The 19,854-nt window shown below is 42.1% G+C and overlaps 1 protein-coding gene across 2 annotated transcripts in view; it reads right to left on the reverse strand.

Moving 5' to 3' along the window:
• Positions 1 to 1,618: 1,618 nt before the first annotated feature.
• The window catches only part of LOC136678673 (collagen alpha-1(XI) chain-like), a 99,081-nt gene continuing 80,845 nt past the window's right edge, over positions 1,619 to 19,854 (reverse strand). Inside the window, exons 45-67 of one of the 2 annotated variants that reach the window (XM_066656761.1) lie at positions 15,235 to 15,288; positions 14,031 to 14,138; positions 13,630 to 13,683; positions 13,484 to 13,537; positions 13,290 to 13,343; positions 13,105 to 13,158; positions 12,179 to 12,286; positions 12,022 to 12,075; positions 11,343 to 11,396; positions 10,548 to 10,601; positions 9,479 to 9,532; positions 8,603 to 8,710; positions 8,362 to 8,415; positions 8,204 to 8,257; positions 7,377 to 7,484; positions 7,024 to 7,077; positions 6,868 to 6,903; positions 6,701 to 6,754; positions 6,359 to 6,617; positions 5,954 to 6,066; positions 5,352 to 5,420; positions 5,036 to 5,269; positions 1,619 to 4,479 (exon numbers count right to left, since the gene is read on the reverse strand). In XM_066656761.1, the coding sequence (XP_066512858.1) occupies positions 4,333 to 4,479; positions 5,036 to 5,269; positions 5,352 to 5,420; positions 5,954 to 6,066; positions 6,359 to 6,617; positions 6,701 to 6,754; positions 6,868 to 6,903; positions 7,024 to 7,077; positions 7,377 to 7,484; positions 8,204 to 8,257; positions 8,362 to 8,415; positions 8,603 to 8,710; positions 9,479 to 9,532; positions 10,548 to 10,601; positions 11,343 to 11,396; positions 12,022 to 12,075; positions 12,179 to 12,286; positions 13,105 to 13,158; positions 13,290 to 13,343; positions 13,484 to 13,537; positions 13,630 to 13,683; positions 14,031 to 14,138; positions 15,235 to 15,288 (1,992 nt within the window). In that variant the 3' untranslated portion in view covers positions 1,619 to 4,332. The remainder of the gene's footprint in view (positions 4,480 to 5,035; positions 5,270 to 5,351; positions 5,421 to 5,953; positions 6,067 to 6,358; positions 6,618 to 6,700; positions 6,755 to 6,867; positions 6,904 to 7,023; positions 7,078 to 7,376; positions 7,485 to 8,203; positions 8,258 to 8,361; positions 8,416 to 8,602; positions 8,711 to 9,478; positions 9,533 to 10,547; positions 10,602 to 11,342; positions 11,397 to 12,021; positions 12,076 to 12,178; positions 12,287 to 13,104; positions 13,159 to 13,289; positions 13,344 to 13,483; positions 13,538 to 13,629; positions 13,684 to 14,030; positions 14,139 to 15,234; positions 15,289 to 19,854) is intronic. The other variant, XM_066656760.1, reaches the window with a different exon arrangement.

Consider the following 19,854-nt stretch of genomic DNA (forward strand, 5'->3'; position numbering starts at 1 on the left):
GTGCTGTTTGCTCATTGTGTGTTTCCGTGTTGTTTTTGTTTATTGGACCGAACACGGCTCTGTGCCCCAGTTCTCACCGATCAGTTTTACTTGTTGCACGTTCGGTTTTCAATGGAAATTGCTTCCTTAAATAATGTTCTTTTAATTATTTCTTGTTTTAACTCATTCTTCTCTCTTAATTGCACCAAGGGGAGGGGGGCTGTAACCCAATTTTGTTGTATAAGTAAAATGTACAATGACAATAAAGGTTTCATCATCATCATCATCAAATTTTCACCGGCCATCAGCACAAAGAGCATTTAAACCTCTTCAAAACACGTTGAGGTAAAGTTAAGAGCTGCCATTGTGAGTGCGATAAAAATAAATGTGAAAGCTGCTGTAATTTAAGATATTTACCAAGTGCAGTGTTTGTGCTGGATTTGAATGAGGTCTGCATTTTGTGGTGATAGACTCTCCTCACACCTCTTTATATGGGCATGCAGACATATGCACTCATAACTCATTATATTGGTATGATGGACTGTAGCTAAAGGAGAAGATATAGGACACTAGAGAAAGAGACTGGGACAAAGAATATAGAAATGGAAAGGTGAGACGAGTTGTTTTAACATCAGGACACAAGATGTTCACTCACTGTACTCAGTTATAATGGAAGCAGTAAGCAGACGTTCTCTCACTCTCTCCGTTGACTGGTAACACCTTCTCCTGTAGAAAATTCTCATCTTTTCATTCAGTTAAGAGAAAGGCAGTGCAACTCTTGGGCACTGTGTATTGTCTTAGTCACCAGGGGGGCCAGTGTGTATTTAAAGTTATTGTTGGTAAAGGGTAAGGAAGGACTGTAAACTACCCTTGGAGGGGGTGGGTCTGGGATGCCAGACTTCACTGTTGAGCATTCTGGAGATGTTGTGGGCTTAATTTAGCGAAACACCAACAAGAGGAGGTGCCTGCCTGATGACCCCTGTGAAGAGCTAATGATACAGTGAGTGGTTTGGATAACTAATGGGCTGGGCTCAACGAGTAACCATAGTTGTTAAGGATAGCTGGCTGCTGATCAGACTTCTGTTTTAGATTAACAGAAATATACCACAATACGTTAACTCACTCCTGATTTTTGTGCTCCACTGAGGAGGTGTCCAAAATGTCTTTGGACACAGTGGACTTCACCTTTCAGCAGGTGTGTAGTCAGTGAACTGGGCTGTTATTTTAGGTCACAACTGCTGCAGTAAATTCAAATGATGAACTTTAAATCCCTCAAAGCAAAATAAAACATACTACATTTCAGCTGTAAGTCTGTGACCTCAAACCAGTGCAGAGCAAAATGAGAATGGCGTTCTCTTGTCAACAGATGAATACAGTGATTTAACTGTAAAACATTTCAAACAAAAGACTGTCCTCTTCAAGAGTGGGTACTAGATAAAACCTGACACTGACAGAAAGGTTCTCAGGTCCACAGATACAGTGTAACTACACAATTGAGCCCTGCAGTCTGTGCTCGAGCATCACACGAGTTTTATCTGTTTCATCTTCATGGAAAATGGGGTGGAAGTTTTCTGAAAACAAACAGAACATCACAGAATAAAACTCCCTGCTTCGTACCAATCATTTATTCCACGTTTTACATAAATTATAGGCAAAATTACAGGGAAGTATACATTTAAAAGTCTTACTGAAGGCAATGTTATTTGAAGAAGAAAAAAGACACACAAAATAGCTCTGAAACAAAAGCAACAAAAAGGAAGTGAAACAAACAGCTGGAGATTTAGCAAAAAAAGTTTAAAATAATGAAAAATAAACCACAAAACTCCACATGATGTGAAGACTTTTTTTTTACCACATTAGCCTAGAGAAGAATAGCAGGCATAAAATTCTGGAGGAAAAAACAGCACAGAAACAGAACCAAAACCCAGAGAATCATACAAACACATCCACTACAGGAGCTCAGAGGAGCACGGGGCACAAGGGTGGGTCACACAGGGTTAATTGTTATTAACATTCACCTCTTCCACTTTAATAGCCCCTGCCTCAAAATATACAGAGCCCAGTCTAGCTCTGAACAGTCCAGCGCTGAGTTTACGTTCAGATTTAGACGTGCACATCATCTCCAAATCAAAGCATTATATTATTTATATTAATATTATTATTAGTAGCAGACTTCCTGAATATGTTTGAATCTCAGAGATAAATCTGCGCTGATTATTTTATTCATGTGCACATTTTAATCCAGTAAATCTGCCCTGGTGTTCAGTGAGTACAGAGCTGAAAAGCTGGACATATCTGTACAGAGAAAGAGGATCTAAAACAACTGACTGAATAAAGAGCTCATTTCATAGGATAACTTGATCAGTTTACCAAAATTCCCCCCTAATTATATAGTATTGTAACACTGTAACCACACTGTAACCTATACAGTGAGTGGGTGTGCTGGGAAAGGCTCTGTTTAAACCCAGTGTTGAGGGATTTTTTCCCTAGTGGATTACGCTTAGCATTGAGCAAAGTAACCTTATTGGGGAATGGTCTGATTTGGTGTGAAATAAAAGCTCTGCTGCAGAGTCAGAGCAGTATACATTGTTATGTGAATGGAACCAGATGTCCTCCTCTAAAAGCTCCTTACAGAGAGTGAGGACAGTAAACAGTGGGAGACAGTGGAGGTGAATCAAACCAGACCTCCTCCTCACAGAAAATGAGGACAGTAAACGGTGGGGGACATATGGCTGATGTCTGACCATAGTCTGGAGAAGGGAGTGGTGCTTAAACATGCAGGGCGCTGCGAGAGACACACACTGTCCTTCATCATCTTTATCATCATCATCATCACCCCATAGAGACTCTGTAGATAGTGGAGGCACTGGTGGAGAGGAAATAAAATGCTGGGTATGTAATGGAGACATGGAAAAACTTGAGAACACATTTTGTACCTTTAGAAAATTTTCAGACTCTGGAAAATGGGAGAATTTTTATAAAATGGGTGGATTTCCCCTTTAAGTCAGAAGAAGCTCCAGAACCTTTGGAGGATAACACCTAAAAACATCTGTAACCTTTAACTGAACCATTGGGTGCTAACAGGAACAGAAGCCCTAGACTTGTGGGTGATTATTTACAGGGTGTGGTGGATAGGGGGGACAAGGACATGGGGACAGAGGATGGGGGTTTGGAATTACAAATAAGGACTGGGTTTGAATGCTGGTTTTATTTGAGTGAAGACAGGGACAAATGTCTCAAGATAAAATGAAACACAGACATTAAAAAGAAGGAAGAAAATAAACTCACTCTGAAGAGTGACGCCTTGGTCAAAGCCACCTCGGAAACACATGCAAGGTCCGAAAACCAGATCAGAACCAACACAGTTTTATATTCATTACAGTCTCATTACAATAGAGCACCTCCCTCAGCACCTCAGCTTCGGGATCAGAACCAGAACACATGGCTGGGTTCAGCTCCTGGAGAGCACCTGGAGAAACAGCCCAGAAGTGAGGGATGAGGACTGGAATCAGAACAGGATAAGAAATATGACTGGTGCCAGAATTGGGATTGGGATTAGAATTAGGATTAGGATTGAATTAAAGGATGAGGAGTCGAATTGGATCTGAGATGGCTATTAAGAAGAGGATCTGGATTAGGACTGGGACTAAACCGGAATGGACTAAGGATTAGAAATCAAATCAAGACTGGGATTAAGAGTGGGTGACTGTTAATTGGTTATTAAAGTTTCTCTCAAAGATGCTAACTTTACCAGTAAAGCATGTGAATAACCAGTGATCAACATTATGCAAATTAAATGCTGATGAGTGAATGGCTTTGAATCATTGTTAATTGTGAATTATTCAGTAAATGCAAACACTTATTTTTGAATTATTCTGAAATGGTGTAATTGTGTAGTTATTGTCGCAAGGAACTGAGGGTCTAACACTGAGATTAAAATGAGACTGGGATTGAGAATAGAAAAAAAAAGAGGGACTGAGGATTGGGGGGTAGTATAGAGGAAGGGAGATATGGAATGATGTATTAGGTATAAATGTACAGAGGTATTGAGGGTTGGAGAGATATAGAGTGTACAGTGGGACGGAGGGATGGGGACTGAAAGGATGGAGGAATGGGGTATGAAGGGGGATATGGAATGAAGGGATGGACAGATGGAGACAGGTGGTCCTCCGTGGTCAGTTGTTCTTATGCTGAAAGTGCACTGTTCTCCAGTCAGTTCACGTTGTTCCTCAGATCACAGGGATTCAGTCGGTTGTATCTTTCTGGCCTCCGCTGGGGCCGTTAGTGTGTGTGTGTGTGTGTGTGTGTGTGTGTGTGAGAGAGAGATTTGTCCACTCTCCCGGTGATCCTTCTCTATCCGAGGAAGCAGACAGGTCCCACCTCAAAGCCAAATCTCTGGTTGGATTCTCCGAAGTCGTTGATCATGACGTCGATTATGGGCAGTTGGTCAATCCGCGGTGTGTTGACCTCTAGGACTGTCCTTGCATAACCCTGCTTCAGCTGTATCACAAACACACACACACACACACACACACACACACACACATTTAGCAGTTTGTAATACATCCAGTAGGTGGCACCAGAGACAGGCTCTACACATACAGCCCTTGCTCCCTCAGTTGCTCCCACTGTCCCTCCCTTGCTCACTGAATCCTTCCTCCCTCCCTCAATCCCTCTCGATTGCTCCCTCAATCCCTACCTTAACCACTCCCTCCATCACTTTCTCGTTCACTCAATACTTCCTCCCTCGCTCACTCAATCTTTCCCTTCCTCGCATGCTCACTCCCTCACTCCCTTATTCAGTCCCTCACTCACTCAGGCAACGGAGAGTGGTTTGTTGGAGGGGTCAGTAAGTGAGGGGGCAGTAACTACGTTTTTAGTAGTGTGGTTTACAGAGCAGTTTGATGGTGGGGTCAGTGAGTGAGGGATCATTAAGTGAGGGGGCAGTAACTGAGGGGGCATTAACTACGTTTTTAGTAATGTGTGTTACGGAGCGGTTTGATGAAGGGGTCGGTAACTGAGTGGTCACAAACTGAGGGGGCATTAATGTGTTTACCGAGCAGGCATCAGAGAGTGGTTTGATGAAGGGGTTGTTGTCGTAGGACATCTCCTCGTCGTTGGAGCCGAGTAAGCGCAGCGCTCTGTCATAGTTGTCGCTCTTGGAGTCGTACCATGCCACTGACTGGTGACAGATGTAGGTAAAGTTCTGTCGAGCTGAAGAACTCAGCAGCTTCAGGAAGGTCATCTGGACTGAGTTAATGGAGCTGTCCTCCATGTCCACGTAGGATAGCTGAGGAAGACAGTCACACCGTTACATACACACACACACAAAAACGGGCTGGTTCTGAATGAAGGAGCTAAGTCACACTCACTATTTTCCCACGTTTAAATTCACTGAACCAGGAGCCAGGCGTCTCCTTCGGCCAGTTGGACATCCTCACCTACTCGGAGAAACAAGACATGCTCATTTTCTTAATTTGTTTGGAACCAGAATCATCACTGACCTGATCCCTGGTCATTCATAGTCACGGAGTGTGAGGCTGGACATTATGCTGATGTTACATTGCCCTCTCCTGCCTCCACAGATTCAGCAGCTCTAAAATCCCCGAGGAATCCCGCAATCATGAGTGGCAAGGAACAGCATTCCAGTGTCCAGTCAGAGCAGGAGAGGTCACTCTGTCACCAGAGCACTGAGCCACATTAACCTGTCCCTGGTCATATTCCGTGAGCTCTTGGAAACTTGTGCTCCGTCTCGTACACTACATAGCTGTGGCAGTGCTCAGCATGACTTTGTTTACATGCGTCTTGTAAGAAACTAGCCTTGAGGTTTCATCAGGCCGGTGTGAACAGCGACTCCTGAGGGTTAACAGCAATGTTACCAGTGTCAAATCCAGCCCACAACAATAACTATGACTGGGAACAGCAGTGTGTGGAGTCTGGAGAGCTGAGGTTATATTAATGAGGCTGTACTCACCCCAGACGATTTTTTATCAGGATAAATACAGGTCTCTCCTCCAGCAGTGAAGTTACAGTAGACTTTGAAAGAGTCCCCTATGCAGCCCATGTTCGGATCGATCCAGTACTCTCCTACAAAGACACAGACACAAACACACACAGAGTGATGCTCAGGGCACATCTGTGCTGACAGGCCTGGAAATGACCAGTGTTTAAATAGCCCAGTATTTTCTATTTTCAGATGAGATGAGCATCTGATAGATCTGATTGGACCTCACCCACTCACTCATTCAGTCACTCCATAAGGGGGTGCTAGTGAGAACTGTGTCCTTGTTGAGCATTAAATGACCTATACAGACCTAGATGTAGTGCACTGTTTTCCTATATATATGGTGGTGAGAGAGTGCTGTAGCAGGTTTGGTACCATCTGTGAAGTCCGGTTGACTCAGCTGCAGGTCTTTACATGTCCGGGCCGGATTGTCCTGGGTTCCGAGGGGAAATTTCATCCTCTCGATATCCAGTTTCAAATTGTTCAGAGACCCAAACACATTGTCCATCCCCTCCATTCCCTCCAGTCCGTACTCCATCAACCCCACGGCCTCATCCTCCTGCACATCTGGAGACCGCCGGGACTTCTTGGACATCTGGATGGGCAGAGGCTGGATGATGTCACCAGGAGGACCCTGCATAAAACACAAATGTTGATGACAAATAAACATAGACGGTGAAAGATCGCATCTTTAATTTGAAGGATTATTTCACTTACAGGTGGTCCGGGCGGTCCGATTAATCCAGGTTCTCCTTTCTGACCTCCAGGACCCTTTAGAGACACAAAACACTGGTTCATACATATCCTTAAACCCAGCATGCATTTACACATGAGACATGGCTCCTGTTTAACACAGCAAATTAAACAGAGACTCAGAGACTTACTGTTGACCCTTTAGAGCCTTTTTGTCCTTGTGTTCCCTGAGAGAGAGAGAGAGAGAGAGAGAGAGAGAAAGAGATAAAGAGAATAAATTGCACTGTAATGTAAGAAAAGATATTACAGTTTAAGAGTATATAAGTATAAAGATGAAGTAAACATACAGGAATACCGGGAGGTCCAGGTGGGCCGACAGGACCCGACGCTCCTCCAGGACCCTGGACCATAATAAAAACACAACATCAAACAGAAACATCTGGAACACTAAGATGCAGATCAATAACACACATCAAAGCCCTGGAGAGACTCCCATACAGGAATCTCATCTTCTACACATACACATCTGCCCCTGCCCGTGCTATTGCCCCTGACCCTGATACTCATGTTGAAACTCAATAAGCAATAAGACTACACTTAAGTCTGATAACCAAAATTCTATGGCAATAAAACCCTGTGATATTCTAATGTTTAACAGTACAGTGATTTATTTCCTTTTCTGCAGATTCCAGTCACTCACAGGATCTCCTTTCCCTCCGCCTGTTCCCTGAGGTCCAGGCAGACCTCGGTCTCCTTTCTCTCCAGGTTCTCCTGGAGGTCCAATCAGTCCAATCAGACCTGGGTGTCCCTAAAGAAGGAGAACAACACAGTTAGAAACACTTTAACACAAAGTAGGATGCCAGCACTCTCAGGCATGATACAGTCGTAACCAGAACCCGGTCAGAACACACACTGCTGAAAGAGTTAAATCTGCTCTGATAGAATGAGGTCAGAACACACTGCTGAAAGAGTTAACACTGCTATGATAGAACCGGGCCAGGACACACAGTGTTGAAAGAATTAACTCTGCTCTGATAGAACTGGGTCAGAACACGCACCGCTCCGATAAAACCAGGTCTGAACACTTTGGGTCTGTACTGATCACAGTACACTGGGAGTTCTGAAGACTGAGCAAAACATCATAACATCACAGTGTGGCCCTCAGATCCTTACACTGACCATTTCTCCATCAACACCAACTTCAAGAACTGACCATTCACTGAATGATATACAACCAACCCTCAACATGGGGTGCTGTAACAGATTATCTGTGTTACTCGCTTCACCTGGGAGTGGTTTTATAATCTAGTGGCTGATATGTGTAGTATAGGGCAACAGGAGAGAGTCACTCACAGTGTATACAGTATACAGTAAACAGGCTTTTGTTCTCTTCGTTTCAGAGGGAGATCTGACCTGAGTCTACTTTAATAATAAACAATAATGAACTGTCTGGAGTAATTACAACCTTCATGTTCAGTTTTCATATAAAAGAGGGGCGGTGTGTTAAAACTCTTAATAAAACTGCACCTTTTCTCCCTTTGAGCCTGGGTCTCCTTTCAGACCGGGAAGACCAGGAGGACCCTGAAACACAGAGGATGAGCAAATAAACATTACACTTGTATTATTGTAAATGTGTGTATATCTCTTTATGTTTGTATGTATATGTGGTTATATGTTTTTATTACGAGTGGTCCTGGGGGTCCATCCTGTCCTGCAGCTCCAGGAAGTCCTTGTTCACCCTGTAATCAAACACAACACCTGATGCCCCCAAACAAACAGCTCCACAAAACTCTAATGCCATTTTATTAAGCTTAAAATAAAATGATACAGTTCTATTTATAAACGTAATCTTTGTAAAGGACAAAATCAAAATGATATTAAATAATAGAATAATAAAAGAAATAATGAACATCCTCTATCTCTCACCACAGGGCCAGGGATGCCTCTCAGACCCTCAGCACCAGGCTTTCCTGGTGGCCCCTGAGGGCCCACAGGTCCAGTTTTTCCCACTGGCCCCTCGGACCCCGGATCTCCCTGAAAGAAACAAGAAGTCAGCAAGAAAATGACTGGCTTGCACCAGGATCTTTACGGGTTTCAATAAAAACAATATATATACTTAAAACATAATGTTACATTGTAATAAAGCAAAACTAAACATTTTAATAAAAAAAAATGTAAACACAACTTTTTATGCACCCAACTGTTACTGCACAGTGTTTATTGAGCATACTAGACCGGTTCTGGACCTGGGCTCAGCGGGAAATAGTTGGGAAACCTCTGCTTTAAACTATACGTATATTTACATCTATATTTATATATACATTTCTCTGGCTGATCTCTGGCGATAAACATAAAAAAATGAAAGTGCGTGATTTGAGTGTGACCTGTTAAAGAGTGACTACAGTGGGACTGAGTTGAGAGGATCATTTAAAAAACAGGGTGTTTCTAAAGTGGCAGAATGATAGAAATATTCCTTCCCTTCCCTGACAGAGCCTCTGGAGTGGACCAAGCGGTCCGAGCTAAGTCTGTTCCACCAAATGAGTTTTCCACCAAATCAGCTTCATAAACATAATGTCAGACCTGTCCGGTTCGACTCCTTTCAGCACCAAAGTAAGCACACAATATTGAAAGTGATAATTTAAGATATTATTATCAATTCTTGAGATAGGTGAAAAGGGGGGTGAAAAATCTGAATTGAAGTTCCTGAAGAAACCATAGAGCAGGTCCCCTTACATGGAGGCAACCATGTTTAAAGCATATTTTTTACAGAATCTGGGAGAATGATTGAAGTGTGGCTCTTACCTTTGCACCCTTTTCTCCCTGTTTCCCTTCGGTTCCGGCCGGACCAATCGGACCCTGCAGCAGGAAGAACAGGACCAGAATCAGATGTGTTCTACTTCCTTAACATGATTTAAATCTGAGTGAACAGAATGATTGGGCAGGGAGTAATGTGTTTGTGAGGCATGATTTTAACCATTGAGATATAATTGGACTGTTAAAAGCTGGCTTTATGTTTAGGATTAGGTATAGTGTTAGGGTTAGACACCACTTTAGTAGTGCAATATTAGAATGCACCTGGAGTGTATTCCCATAATATCTGGTACAGTGTACCCACAGCACCGCTTACTGTGGAAGGGTGATGTATGTTTACAAGGGCAGTGTGCATTCATGAGACAATTTTGACACAAGTTTTGTACCTGTTAAAACTTTGCCAAAGCAAAGAGGTTTGCAAATGTGTAGTTCAAGAGTGATATATCAAGGATATATTTCAAAAATGTGCTTTGTTCCATTGCAAAATTTTTGTTGGTTAAGTGCAGTATATTAACAAATAGCATTGTATTAATTGGAAAGTCACATATGCATTCGCAACAACCATGTTTGTATTTTTAAATCACACGTGTTTTTGACAGTCATGTTTTTCATTTGAAAATCATGTGTTTTTTGCAAATAGTATTATAATTACTTACAGAATACATTATGTTTATTTGTGATGTTTCAGCACTAAATAAACTCCACAGGACTGTGTTGAATCATTAAAGTGCTGTGTGTGATGTGCCATTGTCTGAATACGCTAGAAGGTTAACATACTAAAAATAAACCGCTCTTAGGCCAGCTGTGGTTTAAAGAGCTGAGATGTAAAACTAGTCGACTGTTTTGGAGCCGCATGGTGTTAAAGAAATTCTCTATTGTTTTCTTGTTTCTAGTTTTTACTGACAGTGTTAGATTTGGATCAGATCATAAACAGCTGAACTGCTGCAGTTTCAAAGCTCACTGTCGATGGAGCACAGAAAACACATTAACTGAAGAGTCCCAGTGGACAAACAGCCATCACACACAAAACAAGCAGAACACGTTGGTTTTAGGAACTCACTCTCTTCCCAGGGGGACCTGGGGGTCCGGCTTCACCAGATGGACCCGGAGGACCCTGTGGAGAACACATTTAATTTTAATTAATTAATATAGGTCACATTTAACTGCTTCTGTATTAAAGTCTCAGAATTTCTCACAGTGAGCAGAACTAAGTCTTAGTTATATTTGTGATTTTTACGAGAGCATTTGGACATTTTCTCTCGATATCTCTCTCACTCTTTCTCTCCCTCTCCCTCTCTCGTTCTTCTTTCTTTTATACAATAAACAGTTTAAACTGTTTGAAGGATAGAAAGTGTTTTGTCCTGTTTATGCCTATGCTTTATCTTGCATTCACTGTTTCAGTTTTATGGCCAAACAGCTCAAACTCATCGTAGGCTCAAAGTGACACATGTCACATTTATTTTGAGACCTTTAATCCAGAGTTGAAGAGATAGAGAGGCTTTATGCCTATTTCTAAAACTTAAACTTACCCTTCACTTTCAGAAAATGATCTGTTGGCAACTTCAATCTTATGAATTTGAGAAATTATTTTTAATATTGCCCATTCTGAGACTGCAAACCTTTTAAAATGTATCTACTGAAATCTCTAATGTAATATATCTTATGTATGTCATAAATTACAGTGTATTTTCCTTCCCTGTGTCTGCTAAATGAAGGTGCCATTGTACAGCACTTAAGACCTGCACTCTCTCTTGTTGGGAATGAGAATGAGACGGACAGCCCATTGCAAGGATTCATACCTCAGTCCCAAATTAGGGCATGATTTTCTGAAGGAGAAAAATAAATATTGTCTTACAGGCTGACCAGTTTCTCCATCATCTCCTTTATCTCCAGGAAGACCATCGAGGCCCTGAGGGACAGGAAATTCAATATTTCATTACAGATATGTTGTCAATATTTGGGAAATAAACTCCTATTTTGTCAATGTACAAGGTACAATAAAATGTGTATTCCGCATTTAACCCATCTTGTGGCAGAGAACACACACTATAGTGCAATAGGGGCTATGAACACACACTCAGAGGGGCGAGCAGCCATCCCCAGCACCCAGAGTGCATTTGGGGGTTCAGTGCCTTGCTCAAAAGCACTTCAGCCATGGATATTCTGGGGATTGAACCAGCAAACTTTCGGTACCAGTCCTGCTCCTCTAACCATTAGTCCAAGGCTGCCTCCAATATGCCAGTTCACTGTTTCACTGTACTTACAAATATGTGTCTAAATATATTTTGCTTTTAATAATAATACATTTTATTTATAATGCTCTTTATATTTCAAGGAAATCTCAAAGTGCTACAGGATAATCAGAAGCAATAAAAATATATTAAAAGCAAGTAAAAAAAAAAAACAAGATCAGAGAAAATATCCTACTAAGCCTTTTGAATAAAAAAATTTTTTAATTGTTTTTTAAAAGACTCCATGCTCTGTGGTGCCCTCAGAAAATCTGTGAGTGAATTCCATTCCATTATTGAACTTACAGCAACACCAGGCTCACCAGGTGGACCCGGGTCTCCAGGGAAACCAATAGGGCCCTAAGAAGGAAGGAGACCGATTTATTGAATCTGCAATGCAGTGTTTTCCAGGTAAACACGTGAAGCACAGACAGGAGTTAAAGATAAAAATGAATAAACTCACAGGGTTTCCTTTAGGACCATCATCACCAGGAGGTCCTCGTGCTCCTGCGGGTCCAGCTGCTCCTGGTGGTCCTGTTTCTCCTTTCTCACCAATCTCTCCTTTAGGACCCTGGAAAACAGTAACAAATCATTGAACAGTCTCTCTCTGTGTCCATTAACACCATCAGGACTCTTCTGATCCACCTCAGAACTCAGGCCTGTCATCTACACCAAGCTCCAGCTGCTGACTAGGGGGGTCTCGGTCCGATCTGAGACGCACGGTATTGATTTATAATACCGCCTATGTGTGGTTTTGTGAAACACCCACAAAAAACAAACAGGAGAACTCCAGCAGAACAAACAAGAGCGAGGTAATGGACCAATTCACTACAGCGCCACCTTGTGACAGACCAGTGCTGCTGCACTGGTTAGTTAAAAATTAAAGTTTAACTTCTTCATTCTGAGGGCAAAACAGGCTAAATTTGCCTCAATTAAATCATTTGTTTTATTCACATTCACAATTAGGCATTTATTTCTGTCGAATACTTAGTATGGTTAACAGATACCATAACACAAAAATGTTCTTTGCATTTTGTTTAGGGCCTCACACAATTTTTTTTTGTGTCTTTCAGTGGGTTCAGTTGATTAATTATGTATTGTGCACCTTGGACTGACATCAGTCCCGGGTCTGGGTTTCACCGCCACCTGTTTCTCTTCATGATTCAGTCATTTATTTTGGTTTGTGGCTGTCAGTGAGGGGATTTGGGTATGGTAGGTGGTTTTTGCTGCTTTTAATTCTTCACTAACCAGACTAACGAATGGCATTAATGGCATTAATTCTGTGTGGGCAGAGCTAAGCGATCCTTTGCTGTCAGCTGCTTGAGCTCAGTTTGACGCGGGTCGAGGTTTATTTACTGAACATAGTCTAAAGGACGCACACATGCTTACCATAGAACCAGGTTCACCAGGAGGTCCCGGGTTCCCGGCTTCACCCGTCTCACCCTGCGTAAATAAACAGCATGTTATCATATGGTAACCAAGGCAACAGGCTCTGCATAAATATACAAATATCTCCAGTATTCATCTCCAAACCCCAGGCACAGCGTTTTGTATTTCACACAGATAAATTCTACCTTTTCTCCATTGCCTCCCATTGCACCGATACCACCGGGAGGGCCTTGGGCTCCCTGTAAACAAAAAAGTCAACATGTGAATATAAACAATAACAATAAGGATCAATAAGGTTTAGGAAGAACTGTTCCTGCGCCTCTTCACACGGTTCTGTTCCAGAACCACGCTCAGTAAAACCGGTAAATACTAAACTCACGTCTGCTCCGCTGGGCCCCTGGGGGCCTCTCGGTCCTGGAGGACCCGGTGGACCCTGAAAACAAGAGGAGAACACGCTAGGTCAATACAGATAACAAAAACCAACAAACAAACGCATCAGGATTGAGGGAAACCCTGAAGACTCACCATTGCCCCCACGTCGCCGGACTCTCCCTTCTCTCCTGGGGGTCCCGGCAAACCCTGAACAAAAAAGAAGATAAAAATAATAAATAAATATAATAATAGTAAATATAACAACATCTCAGATTCTGAGAGAGGACAGCAAGGCCACCAGGGTTCAGAGCAAAAACACAAAAAGGTCAGACAGGTTGAGAATAGTAATAAACAAATTTAAAAATGTATTTGTCTTTCTGTCTCTGTGACTGTTTCTGTGCCTGTCTCTCTGCCTGTCTCTGTTTCTGTGTCTGTCGGTGTCTTTCTGTCTATCACTCTCTCTCTCTGTATCTATTTTTAATGTTTGTCCCCACTAAATACATTGGAAACAGCGTCAGCGCTCTTAGAACTGAACACACTCTGCAGAGTTTTACCTGTAATCCGATGGGTCCAGGGAGTCCAGGGAATCCTCGAGGTCCTTCGTCTCCTTTCTGTCCAAACATTCCTTGCTGCCCTCGAGGACCAGGCTCTCCATCACTGCCCTAATACACACACACACACAAACAAACTCAGAGAGAGGGGGATTATGGGTAAATGTTAAAAGTGTATGTGGGTGTAGTGAAGGGTGCAGCAGGACAGGAGCTAGTTCAGAATAACACACACACCACGTGACATCACTCTGAGACACAGATCATACCCTTCCTGTTCTTCATGGGTCAGGACCCCCACAGGACCCCTCACAGAGCAGGTATGGTTTGGGTGGTTGATCATTCTCAGTACTGCAGTGACACTGATGTGGTGGTGGTGTGTTAGTGTGCGTTGTGCTGGTATGAGTGAATCAGTGGGGGTCCTGACCATTGCAGAATAGGGCAAAAGGAGTAAAAAAAAAAAAAAAAAATAAGTCTGTAACTACAGGAGTGGACACTGGAGCTAAGGGGATAGTAGAGCTAAGAGAGGGGACTGTAAGGGGACAGTGGAACTGAGAGAGGGGACAGTGGAGTTGAGAATGGGGACAGTAAGGGGACAGTGGAGCTGAGAGAGGGGACAGTTAGGGGACAGTGGAGCTGAGAGAGAGGACAGTGGAGCTGAGAGAGGGGACAGTGAGCGGATAGTGAAGCTGAGAGAGGGGACAGTGGAGCTGAGAGTTGGGACAGGAAGGGGACAGTGAAGCTGAGAGAGGGGACATTGAGGTCACAGTGGAGCTAAGAGAGGAGACAGTGAGGGGACAGTGGAGCTAAGAGAGGAGACAGTGGAGCTAAGAGTGGGGACAGTGGGCCTGAAAATGAGGTCAGCAAGGAGACAGTGGAGCTGAGAGAGGGGACAGTGGAGCTGAGAGGGTACAGTGAGGGGACAGTGGAGCTGAGAGAGGGGAGAAACAAGGAGGTAGTTTTAATGTTCTGTGTATTTGAGGTTTTGTGCGTGAGTGTGTGTGTGTGTGTGTGTGTTGAGTCTCAGGAAGCAGATGAAAGGAGGATTCAGCAAAAAGTAAAAGAAAAGGAGGAGGAGGCAGAGAGTTTTCCGCAGGAACTCAATAGAACAAGAAAACAGAGGGAGACAGAGAGAGAAAAAGTTGCCATGGAAACTGGTGATATCATTTTGTGTGTGTTTGTGTGTGTGTGTGTGTGTGTGTGTACTCACAGCTGGACCTGGAGCTCCGACTGGACCCTGAAGACCACCAGGACCAGGAGGACCCTGAAGAACAGAGAATTAATGCATGAGTGGAGGAGAGTTTGAGATGATCTGTGCCATCTCAAAGCTCTCTGTGAGGATTTGATGGCACTCTGCCATAAGAACAGGTCACTAGTGATTAGTGAACTTGATGTAGTCCAACACCCCAGAGAACAAGGTTCCACTGCTCCACAGCCCAGAGCCTTCACACCCCTTCACAGACCCACTCACACATAAGGAGTGTCCACAAACCTCTGGACACATAGTGAACATGAGAAGTGACCAAGCATCCATAAATGGATCTGAACATGTCACTCTACATAATGTAGTGGAAATGATTATGCACACATTGCGGCAGCATAAACACTACATAGTGGAGTCAATGATAATTAATTATTATTTGATTAATAATTAATTATTTAATTCATTTTGTTGAGCTCCATGTTTGGGAGCCTTTAACTAATATGTAGTGTCTTTACCTGTCCAATTTTAGCTTGGACATGTTAGATGACTTTACATATTATATAGCAGAATTAGCTAGAATTAATTATTATTAATGAATTATGCTCATTGACCCGCTGTAGGTTCTTGGCTCCGAAATTGAATCTGAATTAGAAGTAATAATTCTGTACAAGAAAAGTGTATACACAAATAACCAAGGGTTGGTTTTATCACACAACTGGTTTATTAATTGTAATATCAAATAATGAATATTGATTATACATTCATATAATGAAATGGATTACAGCGATACATGAGGGAACAGGGAGATTAATATATGAGGGAGTTTCTCTATAATAATTACCCTAGATTCTAGAAAGGTTATTGTTTATCCTTCACAGGGCAACACACACACTCACACGGACACTTTTGAGTTGCCAATTCACCTACCGTGTGTTTTTGGACTGTGGGAGGAAACCGGAGCACCCGGAGAAAACCCACGCGGACACGGGGAGAACACACCAAACTCCTCACAGACAGTCACCCAGAGCGGGACTCGAACTCACAACCACCAGGTCCCTGGAGCTGTATGACTGCAACACTACCTGCTGCGCCACCTTGCCGCCCCCAATATGGATTTTATAATCTGTAATTGGTTACTTCCACTTATGGAAGACTGAGTAAAGGACAGAAGCAGTACATGAAAAATAACTTTACAATTTACACTTTTTAGTATGCCATATGAAAGACAACTGCTTTTAATCAACTTGCACTTACACAAGTCATACACTAGGGTGCACCGGAGAAACTTTAAATGTAGTAGCACAAGTCATGCAAAAGGGGGCGCCATAAAATTGACTTCAGTTGCAATAGCACAAGTCAGCCACAGGGTTCCTGTTGTTTCCAGGGCTGGGTCAGTGGTGATGCTTTAACCCCTCCCCCCGGGCTAGGTTGACTGGTTTGGCTTTAATTAAACCACTTCAGTTTGGACATTCATTCATTCATTCATTCATTCATTCATTATCTGTAACCGCTTATCCAGTTCAGGGGTGGGTTCAGAGCCTACCTGGAATCATTGGGCGCAAGGTGAGTATACACCCTGGAGGGGGCGCCAGTCCTTCACAGGGCAACACACACACTCACACATTCACTCACACACTCACACCTATGGACACTTTTGAGTCGCCTATCCACCTACAAACGTGTGCTTTTGGAGCGTGGGAGGAAACCTGAGAACCCGGAGGAAACCCATGTGGACATGGGGAGAACAACAGTTTAGACACTAAAGGGGAAACACACCATTGCCAGTTTTAAAGAACCTTTTCTTTTGGGCCGCTTTAAAGTGAGCTCACTATTCACATTGTTTTACAAATTCAAGGCACGAGATTCTGTGTGAAATTATGAGCCAGGATTCACAGTCTCACTACTTAGTGGTTGAATCAACGCTGCAAACAATTCCTGCATTTATGAACGTATTTTAACAAGCCGTATCTCAGAGGTACGAAATTTGCAGATCAAAAGCTGGAATTTGCAGACTTTTGGGCGATTCAGAACATACACATACATGGAGATTCACGCGCAGTGTTTACTTTAACCTCTCACGGGTGTGTCATATGCTTTTCATATATGCGATTAAACCGTGACGCAGCACAGCTGATAAAGCACAACCTAATAATATCACAAATAAAAAGCGTGTTCACACTAATCATTAAATCAAAACAACAGTGAAATGACAATTAACGCTCACATTCAAGGCTTAACCTAGGAACAGGCCCTAGTTAGGAATTAATTAGAGGGGAGAAAAGTGGAAGAAACCAGTTGTGAGGCCCATGTTGCTTATTGATGCGATTTTCCTGCACAGCAATCATAACTTCTGATCAAGATTATGTTCAGAGCCTCACAGTTGGGTGCCATAAATATATATGTAGTGGAAATGATTATGCACATGTTGTGGTGGCATAAACACTACATGGCATAGTCAATGATAATTAATTATTATTTGATTAATAGTTAATTATTTAGTTCATTTTGTTGAGCTCCATGTTTGGGAGCTATTAAATAATATGTAGTGTCTTTACCTTTCCAATTTTAGCTTGGACATGTAGATCATCATGTTAGATGACTTTACATATTATATAGCAGAATTAGCTAGAATTAATTATTATTAATGAATTATGCTCATTGACCCGCTGTAGGTTCTTGGCTCTGAAATTGAATCTGAACTAGAAGTAATAATTCTGTACAAGAAAAGTGCACACACAAATAACCAAGGGTAGGTTTTATCACACAACTGGTTTATTAATTGTAATATTAAATATTGAATATTGATTATACATTCATATAATACCATGGATTACAGCGATTCATGAGGGAACAGGGAGATTAATATTTGAGGGATTTTCTCTATGATAATTACCCTAAATTGAAACCATATAAAACCATATGCATTTACGTAACCCTGGAAATGGACTGGAGATAGCTGGGAGCATGTCGCTGACGCGCGGTGCTTTCCGGCGCGGATTCCAGGAGGACTGCAGCCGCGGGCCTTGTAGCACTTCTGCCGCTGGGTTCCTATTTTCCCTCTTGGCCAGAGACACATCCATGCAGGTCTCTGTGGGAATTCTCCATCATCGCTGATCTGCCTCCTTGTGAGAGACACGTCCATGCAGGTCTCTCACGGGACTTTTTCACAGAAGGTCATTCTGAGGTTGCGTGTGGCTGTCTCTGTTGCTTATCCTGAAGCTCTTGTCATCACTTTGAGGGTCAGAGGTCTGAGGTCTCCTTCATGCTCTGGGTGGCATTTAATTTTGCTGAAGTTAATAGCTTTTCTTAAACTATAGTTTTCTACTAGAGATAAAATTAAAATAGTACTTCTGTTCTATCTGGACTGTTTAAGAGAGCCATAAGAGAGTCTGCGCCTGCAGAGAGTTAACTGACTACCCTATCTGAATCCCTATCAGGAGAGAGGCGTTCTTCAGAAAAAGCCTGAGTCATATCTCTCTCAAGCCTTAGTCATTTCCAAAGATGTGTAAAAAAGGGTGTGAAATGAAGTGAAGTGAAGGACTTCTTTCTCTCTCTAGAGGTTATGCGCCACTGGGGTTTTAACCAGAGTTTAGAAAACCCGTCTTGAATACCTGATTGGTCCTCAGGGGTTGAGAATTGGAACATCTCTTTCTCCTTATTGGCTGTTTCCTGTACCTTGGTAGTGATATCACATAAAATGTATGACCCTTGACAAGACAAAGACTTGAAGACAATCCCAGTTGAATGACTACTCCAAGATTTTGAATCATACTTTTTCAATATAAAAGATTATATGTTAACATAAAGTAATATTATTCAGACAAACCATGTTTTACATAATTCTTAACCAAATAACACAGAGTAGGTGGCTACCTTGGTTCTACATGAGTTCATATAAAAAGTGATTAAACACATGTAAATAAATTCCACCCATTTTGATTGTCCAAATGAAATTAATTTCACACATTTGTACACATATGTAACTTCAAACTGTTTTAAACCAATGGGAATTAAGGTTTAATTCTATAGTTTGAGAAGTTCTTAATTAAGCAGTTTTACACAGAGCATAAACTTGGTAGTGTCTCCCAAAAGATTCCTCTCTTGACCCTGGGGCCTTGGGTCATAAACTGTCCTAGAGTGAGGTTTTACAACTCTGCTCTGGGTAATCTCACATTCCATCTGGCTTGTGTGGCTTGGAGATGTCTCTGAAAACCAGCTAAAGTCTGGGTATTAAAATCAAATCTCAGAAAGTCAAATTTCTTATTAGAAATTAATACACATTCATCAATGTGAACAAAACCAAGGAGTTAGAGAACTATGATTAGTCCTATTACCATTAAGGGTGAGTATGTTGAGCGGGTGGAAGTATACAAATACCTTGGTACAACTCTTCTTCTCTGTCTGGACATTATTGAGTGGTATTGAGTACTAAATAATTGTAGTTTTTCCAGTAATATCCACTCTAATATTATTGTCTACTGGACTCACCATTCATACATATAATGCATATATGCATATATCTCACTTAATGTTTACATTGCACTTAACCTCTTATACTGTATACACTGATCAGAGGGTCACTTTACCATTCTTGCACTTTGTACAAGAGATACACATAATATTTTT

The sequence above is a fragment of the Hoplias malabaricus genome, chromosome Y (assembly GCF_029633855.1).
Source record: "Hoplias malabaricus isolate fHopMal1 chromosome Y, fHopMal1.hap1, whole genome shotgun sequence".
Classification (NCBI taxonomy): Eukaryota; Metazoa; Chordata; class Actinopteri; order Characiformes; family Erythrinidae; genus Hoplias; species Hoplias malabaricus.